Source organism: Dromiciops gliroides, chromosome 2 (assembly GCF_019393635.1).
Source record: "Dromiciops gliroides isolate mDroGli1 chromosome 2, mDroGli1.pri, whole genome shotgun sequence".
Lineage (NCBI taxonomy): Eukaryota > Metazoa > Chordata > Mammalia > Microbiotheria > Microbiotheriidae > Dromiciops > Dromiciops gliroides.
In genome coordinates this window covers 545,923,182-545,947,660 of record NC_057862.1, presented here as the reverse complement: position 1 = coordinate 545,947,660, position 24,479 = coordinate 545,923,182, and the positions used below count along the sequence as shown (strand labels likewise).

Genomic DNA, 24,479 nt, shown 5'->3' with positions numbered 1-24,479 from the left:
TTCCCTGTTATTAGCAAAGTTATCACTATTCTCCCAGTTTCCCAGGTTCAAAAGTCATCCTTGGTTCAGGGAGAAAAGGAAATGTATATGAGAGATGTTGTAGAGATACGCAATCAGCTGCCAAATCTCTTTTCTATCTCTACAACATCTCTCATATACATTTCCTTTTCTCCCCTCACACTATGAACCACCCTGGTATAGGCCTTCATCACCTCACACCTGGCCTACTACAATGTCTTTTAATTACATTCCTTGTCTCAAGTTCTTATCCCATTCTGCATGGATGCTACAGTGACTTTCCCAAAACATAGGTTCATGTCATGTTCTTACTCAATAAACTCCAGTGGCTTCCTAGTACCTTCAGGATCAAATATAAATGCCTTCATTTAGCATTTAAAGCTCATTGCAACCTGACCCCTTTCTACCTTTTCTTCTTACACTTTCTTCTCTCTGACCACACCAAGTTCTAGTCATCTTGGCCTATTTGCTGTTCCTTACCCACAATGCTCTATGTCTTGACTCTGTTCCTTTGTTCCTTTGGTTGCCTCTCAAGCCTATAATGCCACCTTCTTCACCTATACCTGTTAAAATCTCTGGCTTCTTTTAAGACTCATTTCAAATGCTAAGTCCTATGGGAAGCCTTTCCCAGGTCCCTCAGAAGCTAATATTTCCATCTTTCTCTATATATCTCTCATAAATACATACATACATGCACACACACACATATACATGGTTCTCTTCCCCCACCCCAATTAGGATATAAATTCCTTGAGAGAAGAAGCTATTTTGAATTTTTAAAAAATTTCCAGTGCTTAGGGCAGTGCCTGGCTCATAATAAACACTGAATAAATTCTTGTTGATTAGAGAGGTGGTACAGCGGATAGAGTACTTGACCTGGAATCAGAAAGATCTAGGATTTTAATCCCACCTCAGGCAGTTAATATCTGTTTGATTCTGGGCAAATCACAACCTTTGGGTCTCATTTTCCTCGGCTACAAAATAAAGGGGTTAGATTTTAGTATTTCTAAGGCTGCTTTCAGCTCTAAATCTATCATTTATTATAAATCTATCATACCTAGCTATAGCTAGATGAAACAGAATATTACTATGCTAATGGATTTACAACTTAATTTTATTAAAACATCTTTCATTTATTAGATTTTTATAGGGCCCTTCTCCCCAAGTACTCAGTGTTGCTTATTTGCTTTACCTGTGCACATCGACAGAGACTTCGGGGGTCTAGGAAAGAAAATATGTACAAAGACAACACCCTGGGGAGCTTGGTTGTGAAATCCACTGCTTCTGCTGGAATTCTTTCCTGAAGTTGTCGACTACAGAACTTTTGCTGTGACAGAGAGCACTGCTCAAACAAGCCCGTCAAGATTCTTCTCCTCTGAGCATCTGTCCACTTGTCAAACTGAAAGAGAAAAAAATCCACCACCAACAACAAAGAAAAGCAAATCAGCTACAGATTTAATATGACTCCAGAGATTCATTAATGGGAAAGAGAAGCAAGAATCGAGAGCATAAAAAGTCCATTTGCTAACTGACCTTTCCATTAGGGGCTTGTGTTCCCTTAACTCTCTGATCACTTTCCCACCCGGCCCCACCTATTGTTCATATGAATTTGGCTAAATGAATCTCTGTGTGTGGATGGCTTGTTCTCTTGAGCTCACAGCTGGCAGTTGCCCAAGATCTGCCAGTTGGGACCAGCCTTACACAGTAAATATGGCATAAATTTATGAGGGATGATTTCAAGAGAAGGGTCTCTTACAATCAATCTCTCTCTCTCTCTCTCTCTCTCTCTCTCTCTCTCTCACACACACACACACACACACACACACACAGACACACACACACAGACACACACAGACACACACACACACACTCCTAATAGGGGAAAAAAAAAAACCTTCTCCAGCTGTTCATAGATTTTTAAAAAAAATTCTTGAATGGGGGACAAAGTCTTTAAGGATGCCATATTTAAAAGATAAAGTTTTAAGTATGACTATACCAAGAGGTAACACAATGAATTAGATTCACAGGAAAAAAAAATTAAAAATTAAAAAAAATATATTTAAAAAGAGGGGCAGCTAGATGGCGCAGTGGATAAAGCACCAGCCCTGGAGTCAGGAGTACCTGAGTTCAAATTCGGCCTCAGACACTTTACACTTACTAGCTGTGTGACCCTGGGCAAGTCACTTAACCCTCATTGCCCCACCAAAAAAAAAAAATTAGATTCACAGGAAAATACAAATGACTGCTATTAGCTCCTTTTAGGGAAAGCAGGTTCCATAGAGAAAAGAGCAAAAGTACCTAATGGGGAGGAAGAAAGGGGAGAAGAGGTGAAGGAACTAATAGATGAGAAGGAGGGTGAAGTTTGGGTATTTCAGAGTTTTGCTTAGAGAAGGCCCTATAGTCAAGCCTGCTAATCAAAGGTAAGAATCAGGTGAGTTGGTAGAGTTCCGACTCTGGTTCTCTGGCTGTGTGACCCTAAGCGCTTGACCTCTTAACTTCATTTTCCTCATATGTAAAACGGGAATACTAATGCTTAGGATATTAGGTCTAGAGCAGTAAAAGATCTTAGGGATCTTCTAATCTAACCCCCCTCATTTTACAGATGAGGAAACTGAGGCAAATCTCCTATGTACATTGAGCCATCCCCAATGTCTAGAATTCCTTTTACTTTGCCTTTACCTCTTAGAATACCAAACTTTCTTCAAAGCTTAGTTCACTGCCACTTCTTGCTTGGGCCCCTTTCCTCATCCTCTCGGCTGCTAGTGCCTCCTAACCCACAATAACAACAACCACCATCACCACCACCACCTTATTTTTATTTTGCATATAATCATGTTGTTGACCCTAATACAATGTAGCCTCTTTGAAGGAAGGGACTTGTTTCATTTTTCTCTTTCTATCTGCAGTGTCTAGCACAGTACCTGGCATATAATGGGCACTCAATAATTTTTTGTTAATTGGTTGTCCAAGTTCACATAGTGACTGGCAGGTACAGCATCTACTGTGCCACCTCCAATAACATTTTACAAATGAGATAGCCAAGAGAGTCAACAACTTGCACAAGGCCACACAGCAAGTTAATGGCTGAATCAGAACTAAGACTCGGATGTACTGACTTCTACTACTCTACAACACATTTTTACACTACAACTAATTAAATATGATAGATTAAATATGATAAGTTATAAATAAGTTATATTAAATATGATAGATATTACATATGATGTTAACTATTGCAGATTAAGTTGATATTTGTATGTATGGTAGATATTAAATATGATTGTGAATGTCAAATACATCAATAGTGGATAGATGATGAATGAAACCATAATCTATAACTATAATTAACATCTTCTAACCTAAATTACTCTCAAGGTCAGAGGATTATAGTTCTAGAACTAGAAGGGTCTTTAGAAGTTTTCTGATCCAGCCCTATCATTTTATAGGTGAAGGTTAGGGATTGCTCCAATGTCCCATAGGCAATAAGCATCAAAATCAGGATATGAATCCAGGTCCCCTGAATCCAAATTCAGCCTCTTCTTACCACATTCATATAAACATCATATATGATTAGGACTAAAGTCTTACTCTAATATCTCATTCAGGCAGTGAGGTTAACCTGAGTTCTTGAAGGCTAAACAAAACTACCTTTGTTAGAAGAGCTTCAAATATGGGACTAAGGATCAGCCTACCTAAACCCAGCCTAGCTAAGTTAAGAGGTCCATCATTAAATTATCTGCAAAGAGACAAAATTTTCAATACTCTGGGAGTCTGTTATGTTATAGAGGAGCTACAATCTGCATTGGTGGAGGGAGAACCCACACAGATGGACTCATTGATCCTTGAAGTGTTGAAGAATACACACACCCTTGAAAGAGAAAAAAAAGTATAGCACAAAATAAATAGAAAACATCTTTAAAAACAATCTATACATGCTATTATATCTAGTGGTATACATATATATTTATGTGTGTATGTATGCATGTATAAATGAATGAGAGTGAATTGGTAAGTGGGTAAAAAAGAAAATGAATGGATGAGCAGGTAACCAGTATATAAACAACAGATACTAGTTAAAGAGAATTGGTTATCATGACATGAAAGAGAATAATAGGATCTACCTGAGCAGTTGGAAGACCCAGACTCCCAGCTCTTTATCAACTTAGGCCTATCCTTGAAAATGAAAACTAAATAGAATGGGTGTTTAACCCAAGTGGTTCATTCTAGATAAATCAACTTGCATAGTAAGCTTTTGGAAACTAGAATCAAGTTAATTAAAGGTCCAAAAGAAGGGAAACAACTTTGTTAAAATAACAATTAATCATATAAAAACAAATCCTAAATAATTTGTATAAATCTCCTTATCCTGGGATCTGAGTATCAAAAAATTAATTTATGCATCAAGCATTTATCATTCACCTGCTATGTGTAGGAATTGAACTAGGGACTAGGGATGCAAAGATAAAAACGAAGTAATTTCTGTTCCCCAAAAGTTTAGTCTTTTTTTGGTGGGGAGTGGGAGGTGGGAGGTAGGCATAGGGGCAACATGTACAAAGATAAGGAATTATTAAATAGATACACAGTAATTTGAGAAGGTAAAATAAGGAACTAGCAACTGTGTATCAGAATGGGCCTCATAACAATTAAGCTACAGATTTCAAAGGAGATTTTAAGGAAGCTAGGAATTCTAAGAGGCAGTGGTGAGGAAGGAAGGCATTTGGGGTGAGGGACAGCCTGTGCAAAAGCTCAGAGATGGGAAATGGAATGGTTGTATATTGGAAACAGGTAGACCAGTTTAGTTGAATTGTAGAGTGTATAAAGGGCAGTAGTGGACAATAAACCTGAAAAGGTAAATTGGACCCAGATTGTGAAGGGCTTTAAAATGTCAAACAAAGAGGTTCGTAGTATATCCTAGAGATAATTAGAAGCCACTAGAGTTTATTAAGTAGGGAGATGGTATGGCCAGGCCCATGTTTTAGGAATCTCAATTGAACGACAAGATGAGCCACTCATTGGAGCCACTCATCCCCCCAAAGGAAGTATATGACTCGCCCGGGGGCATTCCAATGAGCAATTACTTACTGTTCCTCAGCATAAGCATTGACAGAAAGGGTATGCCTTTTGCTTTTATGTGAATAGGTAAAGAAGGTCCCATAATTCAAAGCTATTCAAGGTATTAAAGATAGAAAATTTGAGCTCATCACCAGCATTACTAATTGCTGTCAAAAGGCTAGTGCAGAGATCTTCACAAGGGATGTAACACTTTCAAGGTGATCCACTCCTTTAAAAATGAGGGACTCTTACTTTAAGTCACTGCTGAAGTCTTGAATTCCATAGTTTAAGATAATTACATTTACTTAAGCTCTAGAAATATGCATATTTTACAGGGTTACCCATTTTCCAAGCAGGATTCTTCTTTCTTCAAATATCTAGGATAAGCAAATAAAGAAGAGTGTGATTTAGTATGTCATGCAATAAAAACATAATTTTTAAAAGGCTTTAAAAAAAGTCTCAGTGAGATGGTCCTCTCTGTCTTTTCAGCTACCAAATGAAGAGGCTGGGCTGAATGATTAGCCCTGTTCTAACAATCTATTACTGTATACTTTTCACTGCCGTCATGGGAATTAAAAGATTCAATCATGTATATGAATACAGATTCTACCCTTAGCTGTTCTGGAGATAGCAGCTGCTATCAAAGAAAAGTTTTTCAAGCAGAGGTTGGATGATAAAGAACACCTGTCAGGGGTATTCTAGATCAGATTCCTAGGAGGGAAAAGAGAAGATTAGCCTAGATGATGTCTAAGGTCCAGGTTGATTTCCAAATCTAATTTTCTATTAGTAGCAGCATCAGCTTCAGCATCAGCATCGCCATCAGAATCAACATCAGTAGTCATACTTTTTTTTTTTTTTTTTAGTGAGGCAATTGGGGTTAAGTGACTTGCCCAGGGTCACACAGCTAGTTAAGTATTAAGTGTCTGAGGCCGGATTTGAACTCAGGTACTCCTGACTCCAGGGCTGGTGCTCTATCCACTGCGCCATCTAGCTGCCCCTAGTAGTCATACATTTTTGAAGAAAAGGAAAGAAACTGCAGTTGGCCTTTATAATCTCTTCCCTCTTTAAATCAAAGACCTTTGACCTTAAATGAAATAGTGAAGGGAGAATAATTGAGGAACTTGAAAGGAGGAGAAAAACCAACAAAAGAAGAAATAAGAAAAACTAAAATGATGTCTAAAAACATTTTTTAAACCCCAATGATGAGAATATATGAAGGCCATGAGATATAGTACCTTGCACAAAACAGGTATTAAATACATATTTTTCAATTGATTTTTATTTGAAAGGACACCAAAATATCCAATATAGTCAAGTGATGATTATCCAAGGAATGTTATCCAACTTTTGAATATCCAGGTCTTTTGCTTTTATCCAGATGGCAAGGTGGTGCAGTAGATACTGGACTTAGAATTAGAAAAATCTGAGTTCAAATCCTGCCTCAGACACTTACTATCTCTATGACCTTGGGCAAGTGACTTAAACTCTATCTACTTGTTTGCTTGTTGGTAAAATGGTATAAAAATAGCACCCACCTCTCAGAGTTGTTGTTATGAGGATAAAACAGGCTAATATGTATAAGGAATTTGACAAACCTATATAAATACCACCTATTATTATTACCGTTATTATTTTCCTCATTCCTTCTCTGACTGCTTACATTTTAGCCATCTATGTTTCACCCAAAAGCAATTCTAGTAAATGGATATATGAAAAGGAAGCCCTGAGAGCCCATGGCTGTTCTGTTGGTTACTTTACTTTTTCCCTTTTTTTTCCACTTTTTCTTTTATATCTTTATTATAACCCTAATAATCATCAATGAAGATAATAAAAGTTCTATAAGGTCTAAAACAACATTTTATATAAACTCCCAGCATTGAAGAAAGTTAAACCAATGAATCAACAAACAAAGGATATACTTATTCTGTCAGTCCATTTCCAAGTCCACCCACCCAAAGTTCTGCCACCCCCTTGCCCTGCTTTTTGCTCTTTATATAGCTACAATCAGTGTAAGTAGTTGTTATTCTTGCTTCGTATTACTCCATGTAGGTCTTTGCAAATTCCTTATATGCTTTGCAGTTATTTTTATGGCACTATAATATTCGATTACATTGACATGTCATAATTTATTCATCTATCCCCTAAAATTATGACATAGATTTAAAGATTTTTACTATAACAAAAAAACCCAGTTATAAATATTTCTATATAGAGAGGCTTCTTTTTTTCTTTTCTAGCTTTAGCAAACCAGTCAAAGGTATGATTAATTTTCTGATTCTTATTGTAGAAGGCCATACTGCTTTCCAAACTGTATGCACCAGTCATCAGTACCACCAATGATATGAGTGCCCATTTCCCTGTTGACCAGAACTGAATTTAATTCCCTTTTTGTTGCTATTTTTGCAGTTCTAGTAGGTATGATATTTGTACTACTTAAGTTGTTTTGAGCAATTTGCTTTTTAAACTATAAAGTGCTATTTAGATGTGATTATTATATTAATTATTATATTTTTGAAATAATAACTGCCATTTATATAGTACTTTAAGGTTTGCAAAGCATTTTACAAATATCTAATTTTAAAAGTTTCTGAGTCATATGAGAAGAAGATAGAGGACTAGATATTTTCTTAGATCTCCATGACTTCTTAAAACTCTCCAAAAAGTAAATTATGAGTCAAAGATAAAGCAACATCAGTTATTTCCATGGTCTAGGATACCCAGAGTCCAAAAGAAGATTTTTTAAAAATAACAATCCAAAGCCATGAACTAACCCTGAGCTTATTTGTAAACCTTTTTCCCCCTCTCATGAACAAGGATCTAACACACAGACTAACAATGAAACCCATCCCAACACCATGGTCTCCCTTCCCTCTTTCTAGTGCTATTAAGAACCTGGCTTCAGGCTATAGAACCTTGCCAAGGCCATATAACAGACAATCAGAGTGGCTGCAACCCTTCTGGAGCAAAAACTTGCCAGAACCACAATCCTGTGGCATTAGGACCCCAAAGCTCTGAACTACTGTTGTGTGGGGTGGACAACTCTATAGCTCTAGCAGGGCAGCTCTCTCAACTGCTGGTGTTGGGCCAAAGAAATGAGGAACCAAGAAAGTAGGACAGGTCAACAGTACAGGACAATATTTATTGGGTGGTGGAGGGGTGTGCAGCACTCCACTAACCCTGAGGGAAAGAGCACAGTATCTATCTGAGGTCAGTTCTGAACACCCAAAAGTCACTTGGGGGAGAGACCTAGGCTGGTGAACTGTGAATTGCAGCATGGGAAGAGGTTGGAATACTTTGAGATCCAGCCCCAGAGGAAACTGGCATCAGAAGGGAGGGAGTAATAAAATGAATAGAAGGAAAATGAGGGGGAAAAGGGGGAAGGAGATAGATATAATTGAACATCTCATGAAGAAGAAAACTCAAAGACCTTGAACATAAATTAGCATGAAATATAAATTGAATATAATGTGAATATATAATATTCAATAATTTATATTGAATATATTGAATATAAATTAACAGGGAAAACTTTAACAACAGAAGGAAAGATGGTCTTTGAATCTAGTAAATGAGTTCAGGCATCTATGAGTTAATACTGCAAAACAAAGGAAAATGATCCAACACTTGATGGAATGTCAGAAGAACATGGAACAACATAATGTTCCTAAGTGGCACAAAAGAGAAAGGAAGGGTAGATAATGAAAAGAGTAAGAGAAATTTTTTTGGAAAGGGGTACAAAAATGAAATTTTTAAATAAAAAAAAACAAGACTATTTGAGAGGAGAAGGAAAAACCTACTTGATTAATTGAGAGGAAAAAGGAGGGATATATAGCCAGATAAAAACAGGAGAGAAAAAGCAAAACCCCAAAAAGAAAGGCACAACAAACAGGAGAAGAAGATAAGGGGTAAGGGGAAGACAGCCAGTGGGAACAGGGCCATCCTAAAAAAAAATTAAGGTAAAGTACTTGAAAGAGCACAGTATTGTGTTTATAGCAAAGGAGGCGGGAAAATTATAACTTAGAAAATACAAAATTATGGAGGAAAAGATAAACTTAATTCCTGTAACTTTAAATGTGAATGAATTAAATAATCCAATAAAATGAAAAAGTGAAAGATTGGATAAGGAAACAAATATCTCATTTTATACTCATAACAACTCTGGAAAGAAGATAGTATTATCAACTTCATTTTACAGATGAGGAAAACTAAGGCATAAAGAGGTTAAATGACTTTCCCAGGATCACATAGCTAGTTAGTATCTAAGTCTGAATCTGAACTCTGGCCTTCCTAATTTTGGGTCCAGCACTCTACATATTCTTTACACTAACTAATCATCTCTAAATTCCAAGCCCATGTGTTTTCACATGTGCAACTAAAGATATGTGTGTATTTCTTTGTTTCATATATAGACATAAATATGTTGTTATCTGCATCCTGAGAAATAATACCCACATCAATGAACCCATAGCTCCATGAGAGCATCTGAGAATCAGATATATGTACATTTGTGTATTTATGAGTAGATGTTTATCTAAGCATCTACTGGAATGCATATATATTATACATATCAATGAGAGTAAATATGATAGAGAATATGCTAATATATTTGTATATCTTAGAAGAGAGAGAATACAATGAACATATGTCAGTATTTATATCTCTGTCTCTACCATATGTTGTTTTTCCTTTTCTTTTTCTTTTTTTTTTTTTTACCAGACCTGTAATTTCACTGGTATAAGAAACACCCAGAACTTGGCACCTGCTGTACAATTAATAGTCTCAGAAAGTTGCCAGGGGCTCTGAGAGGTTAAATGATTTGCCTAACTACTACTATATGTCAGAAACTGGACTCGAACCCAGGTCTTCCTGAAGCTCTCTATCCACTACTTTGTGGCTGCCTCTACCATATGGTTGTTGACCTCAAATTAACCTGAAAGTTTTCCTTTCCTACTAGAACTACCTGAGGTAGGGGGAAATCAGAATATTCCATTTCCATTCCCACTTCCAGACAGACTCTCCAGCTGCTGCTCATTAGTCCATCGACTCAACTTCTCCTTTGAGGTTCACTCTATCCAAATTTTTCAACCAATCCAGATCCTAGTAGCTGTTATCTACTGACCCCAAGAATATTCTCCCTCTATTCTCAATGAGTTTGGGGCTATATTATATTCTACCTTTCTACTCCAACTCTTGCTTTTTTACTAGGGTTTTTCACCATACATGTTGATATTCCTTCAAATGCCAATCCACTCTGTTCCTTAATCTATTCAACTTCCAACTTCCAACACCTGGTTCTTTACTTCACCTCAGCTATATATAATCATGGTCATATCTTGATCCTGTTATCACCCATAACAACTCTACTTATTTGAAGAACCCTGAAATTCTTTTATCTTATCATACCTTCCTGTCATTCCACCTCTCTCCCAGTATCTTACCCCTCCTAAGCCTATTTATCTTTCTTTAGAATCCTCCCTCCCAAAAGGAAAACTTCCAGGAATATTATAGCCACATTCCAGAGATCCCAGGTCAAGGAGAAAATATTGCAAGCAGCTAGAAAAAAAAAAAGGAATTCAAATACTGTGAAGCTACAGTCAGGATAACACAAGATCTTGCAGCTTCTACATTAAAGGACCAGAGGGCATGGAATATGATATTCTGGAGGGCAAAGGAACTGGGATTACAACCAAAAATCAGGGGCAGCTAGGTGGCACAGTGGATAGAGCACCGGCCCTGGAGTCAGGAGGACCTGAGTTCAAATCCGGCCTCAGACACTTGAAGTGTCAAGGGTCAATACTAGCTGTGTGACCCTGGGCATTGCCCCGCCAAAAAAAAAAAAAGAAGAAGAAGAAGGGATTAAAAACAATTTTTAAATAAAAATTTTTTAAAAGAAGGGATTTTTCCTAAGGCGGAGAGAAATCTGACCATATCACTGTCTATTCCAAAAATTCCAGCGATTTCTCTCTTCTCTGAACTCCTACAGCATTCAATGACACACCATTGTGTACATGGTCATATTTTTCATGTCTTCTAGTAAAGACATCTGTCCAACTAGCTTGTAAGGTGCTTGAGAATAGTGTGAGCTCTTACAAAATACTTAATAAGGTTCTTCTGAGTTATATACTTGATACGTATCTGTAATTTGAATGAAAAAGGAACAAAAAGCTCCAAAAAGCCATGTAATCATTGAACTAGAAGCAACCTTAAGAAATTATTTGGTTCAATCTATCATTTCATATGTCCAAATAGAAAGAAATAGTCCCTGCCCTCAAGGAGCTTACATTCAATCAGCAGAGATAAATGTGAACATATATAATGCAAAATAGATACCATGCAATCTTATTGTTGTTGTTGTTGATGATGGTGGTGGTGATAAAGAGCAGTTTCTACCTCTACAACATCTCCTGAGTATGCATATGCCTCTCTACACTCACAGCCACCAAGCTATCCATGTTGATTCAAGCCCTTATCACCCTTACCTGAACCAATGAAATAGCTTTCTAATTGGTTTCCCTTTCCTGATTCTTTCCTGATTCACTCCAATCCATCCTCTACAAGGCTGCCAAATGGATTTTCTTAAATCCTACATGTGACTATATCTAGCCCTCTACTTAATAAGTGTTAGAGGTTCTCTATCATCTCTAGGACCAAATATAAACTTCTCTCTTTGGCATTCAAAGCTCTTCAAACCCTGGCCCCAGATCACCTACTAGCTTCCATGAACACATTATTCTCCTTTGGACACTTTACAATCCAATCAAATTGGCCATGTTGTTCCACATGCATGATATTCTTTCTCCCATCTCTGTGCCTTTGCCTGTTCCCAATGCATGAAATGCTCTCTCACCTATTCCACCCCTTAGAATCCTTGTTGTTTTTTCAAGACTCAATTTAAGTCCCATTTTATTATTCTATATGAGGCCTTTCCTGATCCCCTAAATTGCTAGTGCCTCCCCCAAGACCCTCAAAATACCTTGTATGTATTTTGTAATTACATATACAAATATACATATACATATATAAGACATTACACATGTGTATGTGTATATGTAGATACACACATACATATGCTTTCCCTGATAGAATGTTAGCTTCTTGAGGGTGGGGATAGTTTTGGGGATTTTTTTACTCTCTATATCCCTAGCACCTAACACAGAACCTTTCACATAGTAGGTATTTAATAAGTACCTACTAATTGATTAATTAGGAAACTGAGACCTAAAAAAGTTAAGTGATTTCCCCAAGATCACAAAAAATTATTGGGGGAGCAAGAAATAGAATTCACGTCTCCTGACTTACAGTTCAATGTTTTTCCTTTTATATTACTTGCAAAGAGAAGGAGCACAGCTGAGGTTGAAGTTAGGAAGATGTAGGATTCATCTCTACCTCTGACAGCACCAATGTCATCATAGGTAAATCACTTAAACTCTAGAATCTCCATTTCTTCATTTGTAAGATGGAGACAATAACCTATGAACTTCACTTGTGTTGTAAAGCTTAACTATGTTAATGTGCTTTGTTTTGTTTTTGTTTTTGTTTTTTTTTTCGGGACAATGATAGTTAAATGACTTGCCCAGGGTCACACAGCTAGTGTCAAGTGTCTGAGGCTGGATTTGAACCCAGGGTCTCCTGAATCCAGGGCTGGTGCTTTATCCATTGTGCCACCTAGCCCCAGTGTTAGTGCTTTGTAAACTTTAAAATGCTATACAAAAGGGGCAGCTAGGTGGCACAGTGGATAAGAGCGCCGGCCCTGGAGTCAGGAGTACCTGAGTTCAGGTCCGACCTCAGACACTTGGCACTTACCGGCTGTGTGACCTTGGGCAAGTCACTTAACCCCAATTGCCTCACTTAAAAAATTTTTTAAAAAATGCTATACAAAAGTCAATTACTATAATTCCAACAACTCCAAACAGACTCCTACTGAAGAATTTTAAGAAGTTACAAAAAGGAGTTAATACCAGAGAAAAGTTTGTTATGTATCAATGTTACTTTGAACTTCAAAGGCACCACCTTTCACCTGGAAGCACCTACTTAAATCGAAATAATTGTACCTCAAAAAAGAAAAAAATAGCCGGGGGAGAGGGATGTTTAGCTTCACAAACCAAACATAAACTTAGTAAAATGACAATGATCTCGACTGTACAGCTAGATCCTAAAGTCCTTTCTGATTAAGTTGTATCCAGTATAATTTTAAAGTTAGGTATATTTTACTGTATTTAAATTTATTTCGATTGGCAGTTAATGTAGTAGCTCTCCATGTAACCATTCTAGAAAACAAAGAATTCATTTTATCTGGAATTGATTTTTAATGGATTCTGATTTTATTCAGGTTCCTTGCCTCTACAAAGACCTTAAACAAGACATCCTGAGGTAGGAATGAAGGGTTTGCTTTTTATCTTTGTTCCCCCAACACCAAGCACAATGTCTTGTGTATAATAGGCATTTAATAAGTGATTGTGAAACTGTTATTGAGTTGGTATGATCATAATGATCATATTAGTTTTATTCTACTGAAGAATTATGGTTTTCCCCCTGAGAATGTGTTTCCTAAACCTCGAGCCTTAGTTGATTTCAAAGAGATACTGATAATTTTCAATACAGTTCCCTCAACTGTGGACTACAAAGGAAACTTAGAACTGTTTTCATTCTGGATAGGCAGTGCAGTGGATAGAGCACTGACCCTGGAGTCAGGAGGACCTGAGTTCAAATCCCATCTCAGATACTTATGAGCTGTTTGACCCTGAGCAAGTCACTTAACCCTAATTGCTTCAGACATTTGGATCCATCTCCAGTCATCCTGATTTATATCTTGCCACTGGACCCACAAGGCTCTGGAGACGATAATGAGGCTGGTGACTTTGCACAGCCCTCCCTCATTAAATCCAATTCATTGCAAGTCATGATATCACTTCCCAATGTCATGGTCTACTTTGAGAAGGAAGGACAAACTATAACAACAAGAATCCTCTAAATTTAGAATCTGAACAACCTCACAACAATCCATTCTGCAAGAGAAAAATCATGTTACAATTTTACACAGTCCCTATGCTGCTGCTGCTTTCATTGAGTCTATGTTTGAAGGCAAGTTTTCTGTTTATATCACAGTTTGCTTTGAGCCTGCTGTTAAATCAAAAGTCTATGCTAATTAGGTTAGTCTGTTGATAGTTCAGTTATATATTTCATCACGTGACAATTACTACAGACTAGGAGGAGGACAAAGTTTAAGTAAACAGGATTCCAAAATGACAATAATCATTAATGGCTGAATATTCCTTCATCTCACTTTCATCTATCAAGAAAAATATTTTTAACAAGGATTAGAATGTCTACCCTACTTACACCACAGGTTTTTGTTAGAATTAATTGAAATCATGAGATCATAGATTTAGAAATGGAAGAAGCCTCAGAGATATTTAGTCCAGTGAATGCCCTCATTTTACTTCAGTCAGAGTCAAGAGAGATTAAGTGACTTATCCAAGGTCACACAGGTGGTATGTAGCAAATCTAGTCTTTGAATATATGTGTGTATACATACACATACACACACACAAATCCTCTGACTCTGAACTGAATATTCTTTCCACACTGCCTGAGTACTTTGTAAAATTTTATATATATATATATATATATATATATATATATATATATATATATATATATATATATATATGTATGTATGTATGTATTACATACACATATAGTATTATAAATACTAGTACTACATTATAAATACTCGTATATACACATATAGTATTATAAATAATAGTACTATAGAAATGTAAGGTGGTGATAGTAATAGTAGTACCAGTAGTAGTAATATAATGTTTGTAGTAGCAATAGTTTAAAAAACCACACTGTGTGCATTTTTTGCTATGCTTCAGTGATATGTGGCACAGGGGATAGAGCACTGGGCTCGGAATCAGGAAGACTTAGCTTCCTGAGTTCAAATCTGGCTTTGGGCACTTACTAGCTGTGTGACCCTGGGCAAGTCACTTCACCCTGTTTGCCTCAGTTCCTCATCTGTAAAATGGGCTTAAGAAGGAAATGACAAACTACTCTAGTATTTTTGCTAAGAAAACCCCAAATGGGGATATGAAAACTGAAGCAACTAAGCAGCTGAACAACAGTAATAGGGATATTACCACAATGACATCTGCTGGTCAGTTGTGGCCTAACAGGGAGCTGGCAATAACAGTAGACTTTGCAACTAACCAACCCATTTATTTCCTGAAAAGTTTTTCACTGAGTACTTTGTTTCATTTTTCAATATGCAGTGAGTTAGGGCCCAAAGAGAACATAATATTTTATTTAGAAAAAAATGAATGCAACCTATGTCCATGCCTTGCCATTATCTCTTAATTATTATTTTTCAATGGGTCCAGGGTTATAATGGGGTAGAGAGAGTTGAAGAGAATTTCTTGTGATACTTGCACATCCAAGAGGCTGACTACTCTTTCCTACTCACTGGGCCTCTCATGGACATGGAGCAGGGAGCTGTGCAATAGGGGGAAAGAGAAAGAGGGAGGGAGGGAGAGAGAGGAAAGGAGAGGGACATACATAGAGGGAAGGAGAGGGAGGGGGAGAGAGAGAGAGAGAGAGAGAGAGAGAGAGAGAGAGAGAGATGCATGTTGGAATATAAGATTGACTTTCTTTTCTTAGAGTCACTGATTAACAAGTAACTCTCTGCAGGCAGCTGCCATTGGATTGGGACTGCCAGCTATCTAAGATGTATGCTGGAACAGCTGGGACTGTAGCTGTGGTGGCCTCTATTAACCATGACCCAAGACTGGATTGGTCAGTGACTGAGACTGATGAAGCACAAGAGGAAGAAAGTCTGAGCCTGGAGCCAGCTGGAGGTGAGAACCACAAAGGGAAGCCTGAGAACTAAGACTATAAGCCAATCTAATAGTGAGCAGAGAAGAGACTGATTTCTGATGTCTTCTCCCCTTTCTTTGCCTCTGATCTATGAACAAGAGTTGGAACCCTGAACACAAATAACCTCATCCCTTCACTCCTCCTTTCTAAGTTGTAGAACCAATGGATCTGGGGACCACTGAAGATCTGAAAAAGCAAGGAAGAAAGAAAAGAAAGAGGGGAGGAAGGGAAGAAGCATTGATTAAAGCCCCAACTATGTGCCAGTCACTGTGCTAAGCCCTTCACAAATAGGATCTCATCTGATCTGAACAACAACCCTGGGAGGTAGGTGCTACTATCATTCTCATTTACAGTAGAGGAAATTGAGGCAAACAGAAGTTAAGTGGCTTTTCTCCCTGCTTCCCACCTCCACCTCCCTACCACAGAGCTAGGAGAGCTCACAGAAGTATCAGTGGGATTTGAATTCAGATCTTTCCAGGCCCAGTATTTATCTACAATTCTACCTAATTTATGAGGTGGCTGTATAGAGAATTGGCTCCACATAAGAGTATGTTACCCATTTTTCTTCCTTTTTTCTTTATGTTCAATAAACTATGAAATAATAGTATATTATATATCTGAGTCCTGTGAGTGTAAGGGGAGTCATGACCTGAAATAGGAAAGCCCACAAAGGGGAGGGAGCTCTAGAACTGTAGAAAGACCTTAAATTTCATATTTAATTATTTTAAATAATATTTCACTTTATTTTCTATATTTAATTTTGAACCAAGATCCTGCTTGAAGCTACAGGAGGGTGGCAAAGGTAGGAGGGGATTAATCTACAAATGTACAAGCTGAACACCTTCTGGTGTCCACTGGGGACATTGCAACTTTTAGAAGTCTATCCCATGATTTCTGGGGGTGGAGCCAAGATGGTGGAGGAAAGAAATTAATCACACAGAGCTCCTGACACAATTACCCCCAAAACAGCAATAAAATAACCCCTGAAGCAGCAAAACCCACAAAAGATTGGCTGAGATTGTTTTACAGCCAAAGTCAGATTAAAGGGGGCTGTGCTGGGCTTCAAGTAGAGTCCAACCCTGTGACACAGGATCATGTGACACAGACCCCAGGCACTCTGCCCCAGAGGAACTTACCCCCAACCCTCCAAATCAGTTGCAGCACCATAGTCTTCTGGAACTAAGCTCACAGTAGGGGGAGAGGGCTAAACGGTTGGCCAGGGGCTGGGGGGGTGAGGGGGGAATAAACGGGTGCCTGTGGAACCTAAGGAGGAACGTGGCTATCTCACCCCAGCAGGGAACCAGGAAGAAATCCTGAGCAGCTGGAGGCCCAGGTCGGGAGGGGTACAGGCTCATCAAAGCTAAAAACCGCCACAGCCCACAAAGTTCTGCTGGCTGGTTAATTAGCAAAATACTTGAGGTTATCTTTGAACAAGAGAACAGGCCAGGTGAGAAAAGAACCTGCCCTCCCTCAAACCAAAACACCTGAGACCCTCTGAAGCTTGAGACAGTGTAGCTTGGAAGTAGGGCCCCATTGTAAGAAGGAGTTAAAAATCAACTAAAAGATAGCAAGATGAGTAAGCAAAGAAAGTTGAGAATTATTGAAAGTTTCTTTAGCAACAAGAAAAATCAAGGTGCACCCTCAGAAGAGGATAACAACCTCAGGGCCCCTACATACAAAGCTTCCAAGAAAAATATGAATTGGTCTCAGGCCATGGAAGTGATAAAAAGGGACTTTGAAGAGAAAGTAGGAGAGATAGAAGGAAGATTTAGAGAGGTGGAGGAAAGAATGGAAAGAGAAATGAGAGTGATGCAGGAGAGTCATGAGAAAAAAGTCAACAGCTTGAAAAGCCAAATGGAAAAGGAGATACAAAAGCTCTCTGAAGAAAATTATTGTCTAAGAATTAGGATTTAACAAATGGAAGCTAGTTACTTTATGAGAAACCAAAACACAGTAAAGCAAATCCAAATGAATAAAAAAACAGAGGGCAATATGAAATATCTCCTTGGAAAAGCAGCTGACCTGGAAAACAGATCCAAAAGAGATCATTGGAAAATCATTGGACTGCCTGAAAACCATGACCAGAATAAGAGTTTAGACAGAAGTCTATCCCACGACTACAATAGAGACATCAGTAGGCTTGTGCCAACAGTGACATACCACCTTTCTACATGCTTGAGGAATATAGAGGTAGCTAGGTAGTGCAGTGGATAAAGTGCTGGGTCTGGAGTCAGGAAGACCTGAGTTCAATTCTGACCTCAAAGTTACTAGCTGTTGTTAAGGGCTAAAATTCTAGCTAGTCTGTCTAAAATATCTAATGAGTGGTCACCAATAAATTATAAGCTTTAGCAAGAGTTAGACTTTTAAGCATTTATTAAGGAGAATAAGAATTTGGTAAAGAGAGAGAGAAAGGCCTAGATTCCTATCTATTAAAGGGAGAGCACATTTCTAGCTCCCTTCTCCACCAGAGTCCAGAGGAAAGAGCCAGACTGAGCGCCAGTCTCTTCCTTCCTCCTCCCACTAGCCCGTGTCACTTCCTGACGCCAAAGAAAAGACTCCTGGTCTTGCCCTCAAAGACCTTCGCTTCATGGGCGGAACTCTTCTACAGTAAGTCTCCAGGAGGTGGCGTCATTCCAATCGTTGCACTGTGTGACCCTGGGCAAGTCATTTAGCCCTGTTTGCCTTGGTTTCCTTATCTATAAGAAAAATGAGCTGGAGAAAGAAATGGCAAACCACTCCAGTATCCTTGCCAAGAAAATCCCCAAACATGGTCACAAAAGTCAGAGGCAATTGAAAAAACAACTGAACAACAACAAAGCTAGTGGCAACACTCCACCTCCTAGATATCACCTACCTATCCTGGCTAAGAGGTCTCATTGTCTACATTTAAGGATCCTGGATATCTTCATGCTTCCGTGTCTATGTGGAGTACATATATCCATACAATACATGTCTACAATTTAAAAGCAATTCACACAGATATTTGCATTTTTATATGTTATATATAAGAATGCTTAAAATATCACATTTATAGCCAAACACACTTTGCTCTGGCTCCCTGGTCTGGTAGTGCCTCCTGCAAAACTCAGTCACCCACCCCACTGTGGAAAGGAGAATATTCTTCTACAAAGGTTAAAAGGCTGAAAGAAATCGTTTTAAAATAGTGGTTAAAAGCCAACAAGATGATTAACGAGGAAGATTCAAATTGATGCTTGATCTGATCACCATTACACAAGCCTACACTGCCTGGATTCATACTTTAATAGCATTAGCTTTAGCACTTAAAAAATAAAAAACCTTTTGATGATTGAATATAGATATACACCCATACACACTTACCTTTTCATTCAAGAGCTGATGGTTTAGAGGTGTCCAGGTACTCATTTTTGTCTGCATTTTGGGACCATCTAGGTTTTTAGGAGGTGCAAATGCCATCTCAAAATAAGAGGATATTTTTCCACAAGAAAAACTAGACCTGTTTAAAAAATGAATCCTATTATATTTATAATATGCAATGACTAATATAAAATCTATACAATCCTTTAGCAGTTAAACAGTTTTAAATCAGGTTCTATACTAGGCAAGGACATATCATACTGACCAAAATAGAAGACACCTTTAAGTATATGGTGACCTTACTTTTCATTAAAGAGAATTTTACAAAAATTACAAAAATATAGTAGATCACATAGAATACTCTATCTATCTTCTAGTGGTGATTCCTTTCTGTCATAGGTTGGATAAAATAAATGGCTTCTGAGGTTCCTTCCAACTCTAAAATTCTGTCATTCTGAGCTTATGATACTAATACTTGAACTTAGAGTTGTTTCTCAGAAATTTCCCTGCAACTTGCCTTTAAAATGTGTGTATGTATATATGCATGTGTTTATACACATAAATAGGTATACATACACACATAAATGGTTTTTCAAAAGTCAGTGCAGTTTTAAGCTTTTAAAAATTACACTAGGGCAGCTAGGTGGCACAATGGATAAAGCACTAGCCCTGGATTCAGGAGAACCTGAGTTCAAATCCAGCCTCAGACACTCGATACTTACTAGCTGTGTGACCCTGGGCAAATCACTTAACCCCCATTGCCCCACAAAAAAAAAAAAAAGAAAAAAAGGAAAAAAATTACACTAGAGTCTTATATAAAATGACTAACATGGAAATGTTTTACATAATTCCACATGTATAACCTATATCTGATTGCTTACTGATTCAGGGAGGGGAGGAGGGAAGAGCTAGAATTTGGAATTCAAACTTTTATTTAAAAGTTAAAAAAAATTTTTTTAATTACATAAAGACTTTTCAAATAATTTTTTTTGCAGGGCAATGAGGGTTAAGTGACTTGCCCAGGGTCACACAGCTAGTAAGTATCAAGTGTCTGAAGCCAGATTTGAACTCAGGTCCTCCTGAATCCAGGACTGGTGCTTTATCCACTGTGCCACCTAGCTATCCCCACATTAAGACTTTTGAGACACATTGTATACATAAAAATTTCCCCCTAAGTCCATAGCAAAAATGTTTGCTCTAGGGGGGCAGCTAGGCGGCGTAGTGGATAAAGCACTGGCCCTGGATTCAGGAGTACCTGAGTTCAAATCCAACCTCAGACACTTGACACTTACTAGCTGTGTGACCCTGGGCAAGTCACTTAACCCCCATTGCCCCGCAAAAAAAAAAATTTTTTTTAAGTTTGCTCTATAAAAAGGTACCAAAAAAAGGTACAACTCAAAATGGGAATTTTTATTTAAATATTTTATTAAAAGCTAAATACCAGGCAGAGCCAAGATGGTGGAGAGGAAGCAGCAAACTGCCTGAGCTCTCCTTCTGTTCCCTCAAAAAGAACATTAAATCAAGCCTCTGGACGGATTCTGAAACTACAGAACCTGCAAAGGGACAGAGAGACACAGTCCTCCAACCAGAGATAATTTAGAAGACTTCAGGAAAAGGTTGGTCTGACTTGGGCAAAAGGGAGGTCCAGCGCAGGGCACCAACCCAGCGCCGAGGGGGTCAGGGCAAGTCAGCAGGAGCTGCGGGCCGCAGCCGAACAACTGAGGCCCCTGGAACCTGGTTCAAAAATCTGGTGGCCAAGAAGGACAGTGGAAAAACCTACCTGCACCAGCTGGGAAGGTGACGAATGGGTCAGGCGGGAACGGACACCAGGAGTGGGCACCTGGCTGGCCGAGTGCACCCAGACACCATAAAGGCCTCAGAATAAAAAGCCGGTCACACAGCACCTATACCCCTGCACAAGAAGCCCAAAACAGGGACTCTGGTACCCCAAGAGCAGACCTCAACTTAAAAAATAAATAAATAAGCTGCAATAATGAGTAAGAAGCAAAAAAGAGCCCTCTCCATTGAAAGCTTCTGTATCAATAGGGAAGAAGCCAATGCAAACTCAGATGAGGACAATACCCTCAAATTGCCTACATGTGAAGCCTCACGAGGGAAGGTGAATTGGTCTCAGGAACAAAAAGCCTTCCTGGAAGAGCTCAAAAAGGATTTTAAAAATCAATTGAGAGAGGTAGAAGAAAAAATGGGGAGAAAAATGAAAGCAAAACAAGAAAACTATGAAAAAAGAATCAGCAGCTTGGAAAAGGAAGCACAAAGATTGACTGGCCAAATAGAAAAAAAAAGTGCATAATTTCACTGAAGTAAACAATGCCTTAAAAAATTCAGTTGGCCAAATGGAAAAAAAGGTGCATAATCTCATTGAAGAAAACAATGCCTTAAAAAATTCATCTGGCCAAATGGAAAAAAAGGTGCATAATCTCATTGAAGAAAACAGTGCCTTAAAAATTCACTTGGCCAAATGGAAAAAAAGGTACATAATCTTACTGAAGAAAACAATGCTTTAAAAATTAAAATTGGACAGTTGGAAGATAAGGAATCCATGAGACACCAGGAATCAGTCAAGCAGAATCAAAAGAATGAAAAAATAGAAGAAAATGTGAAATACCTCATTGGAAAGACAACTGATCTGGAAAACAGATCGAGGAGAGACAATTTGAGAATCATTGGACTGCCTGAAAGCCATGACCAGAAAAAAGAATCTAGACACCATATTCCAGGAAATTATTAAGGAAAACTGCCCTGATATCATAGAATCAGAGGATAAAATCATCATTGAAAGAATCCACCGATCACCTCCTGAAAGAGACCCCAAAAGGAAAACTCCAAGGAATATTGTAGCCAAATTCCAGAATTATCAGATAAAGGAGAAAATACTCCAAGCAGCCAGAAAGAAGCAATTTAAATATCATGGAGCCACAGTCAGGATTGCTCAGGACCTGGCAGCTTCAACATTAAAGGACCACAAGGCTTGGAATATGATATCCCAGAAGGCAAAGGAGCTTGGATTGCAGCCAAGAATCTATTACCCAGCAAAAATGTGCATTTTCTTTCAGGGGAAAAGATGGACATTTAATGACATTGGGGACTTTCAATCTTTCCTGGTGAAAAGACCAGAACTGAATAGAAAATTTGATCTCAACATACAAGACTCAAGAGAAGTTTAAAAAGGTAAACAGAGGGGGAGAAAAAAAAAAAGGTTACCCTATTAGGTTAAATTGTTTATATCCCTACATGGGAAGATAATATTCATAACTCTTAAGAAGTGTAAATGTATTTGGGCAGAGAGAAGGACTTTACAGAGGGTATAAATATAAATTGTCTTTGATATGATGATACAAAAAAAATTTTTAAGGGGTTAAAAAGGGAGTCTATGGGGAGGAGAGGAAAGGGGAGGTGGAAGGGGATGAATTATATCATATGAAGAGGTGAAAAAAACCCTATTACAATAGAGGGAAAGAAAGGAGGGGTGAACATTGTTTCAACCCTATTCTCATTAGATTTGATTCAAAGAGGGAATAACATATACGTTCATTGGGATAAAGAAACTTAACTCATTCTTTAGGGAAGCAAAAGGGGAAGGGAAAGGGGGGACTGATAGAAGGGAGGACAAAAGCAAGGGAGAAAAGGGTAAAGAAAAGAGAGGGTGTGATAAAAAGGGAGGGCAGATTGGGGGAGGCAGGGGTAAGAAGTAAAACGGTGAGGAGGAATAGGGTGAAAGAAGGGGGGGAAAGTACAAAGGGGGTAAATAGAATGGAGGGGAATAGACAGTCAGTAATAATAACTGTGAATGTGAATGGGATGAACTCTGCTATAAAACGGAAGCTAATTGCAGAGTGGATTAAAAACCAGAATCCTACAATATGCTGTTTACAAGAAACACATGTGAAGCAGAGAGATACACACAGAGTAAAGGTAAAAGGCTGGAGTAGAATATATTATGCTTCAGCTAAAGTAAAAAAAGCAGGGGTGGCAATCCTTATCTCAGACAAAGTACAAGCAAAAATAGATCTCATTAAAAGAGATAAGGAAGGAAATTACATCTTGCTTAAAGGTACTATAGATAATGGAGTAATATCAATATTGAATATGTATGCGCCAAGTGGTATAGCATCCAAGTTCTTAAAGGAGAAGTTAAATGAGTTACAAGAGGAATTAGACAGTTATACTATACTAGTGGGAGATCTGAATCTCCCCCTCTCTGAATTAGATAAATCTAGCCAAAAAATAAATAAGAAAGAAGTGAAAGAGGTGAATAGATTACTAGAAAAGTTAGACATGATAGATGTCTGGAGAAAATTGAATGGGGATAGAAAGGAATATACCTTTTTCTCAGCAGTACATGGCACATTTTCAAAAATTGACCATATATTAGGGCACAAAAACATCATAGTTAAATGTAGAAAGGCAGAAATAGTAAATGCATCCTTTTCAGATCATGATGCAATAAAAATTACATGTAAGAAAGAGCCAGGGAAAAGTAGAATGAAAATCAATTGGAAACTAAATAATTTCATTCTAAAGAATGAATGGGCCAAACAAGAAATCATAGAAACAATCAATAACTATATCCAAGTAAATGACAATAATGAGACAACATACCAAAATCTATGGGATACAGCCAAAGCAGTGCTTAGGGGAAATTTTATAGCCCAAAATGCTTACATGAATAAAAAAGAGAAAGAGGAGATTAATGAATTGGGCATGCAACTTAAAAAGCTAGAAAAAGAACAAATTAGAAATCCCCAATTAGATACTAAATTAGAGGTCCTGAAAATCAAAAGAGAAATTAATAAGATTGAAAGAAAAAAAACTATAGAATTAATCAATAAAACTAAGAGCTGGTTTTATGAAAAAAACAATAAAATAGATAAAATATTGGTTAATTTGATTAACAAAAAGAAAGAAGAAAACCAAATTACCAGTATCAAAAATGAAAAAGGGGATGTTACTACCAATGAAGTGGAAATTAAATCAATAATTAGGAATTATTTTGCCCAACTGTATGCCAATAAATTTGACAATCTAAATGAAATGGATGAATATTTACAAAAATACAAGCTGCCCAGGTTAACTGAAGAAGAAATAAAACCCTTAAATAAACCCATATTAGAAAAAGAAATTGAACAAGCTATTAATGAACTCCCTAAGAAAAAATCCCCAGGGCCAGATGGGTTTAC

At 37.8% G+C, this 24,479-nt stretch overlaps 1 protein-coding gene across 5 annotated transcripts in view; it reads right to left on the bottom strand.

Moving 5' to 3' along the window:
* FBXO16 (F-box protein 16) overlaps positions 1-24,479 on the bottom strand; it is an 81,940-nt gene that overhangs the window by 35,652 nt on the left and 21,809 nt on the right. For all 5 annotated transcript variants that reach the window (XM_043985262.1, XM_043985265.1, XM_043985261.1 and 2 more), the window contains 3 exons: positions 19,285-19,420; positions 5,412-5,447; positions 1,211-1,417 (listed from right to left, as the gene is read on the bottom strand). In XM_043985262.1, coding sequence (XP_043841197.1) covers positions 1,211-1,417; positions 5,412-5,447; positions 19,285-19,380 — 339 coding nt within the window. In that variant the 5' untranslated portion in view covers positions 19,381-19,420. The remainder of the gene's footprint in view (positions 1-1,210; positions 1,418-5,411; positions 5,448-19,284; positions 19,421-24,479) is intronic.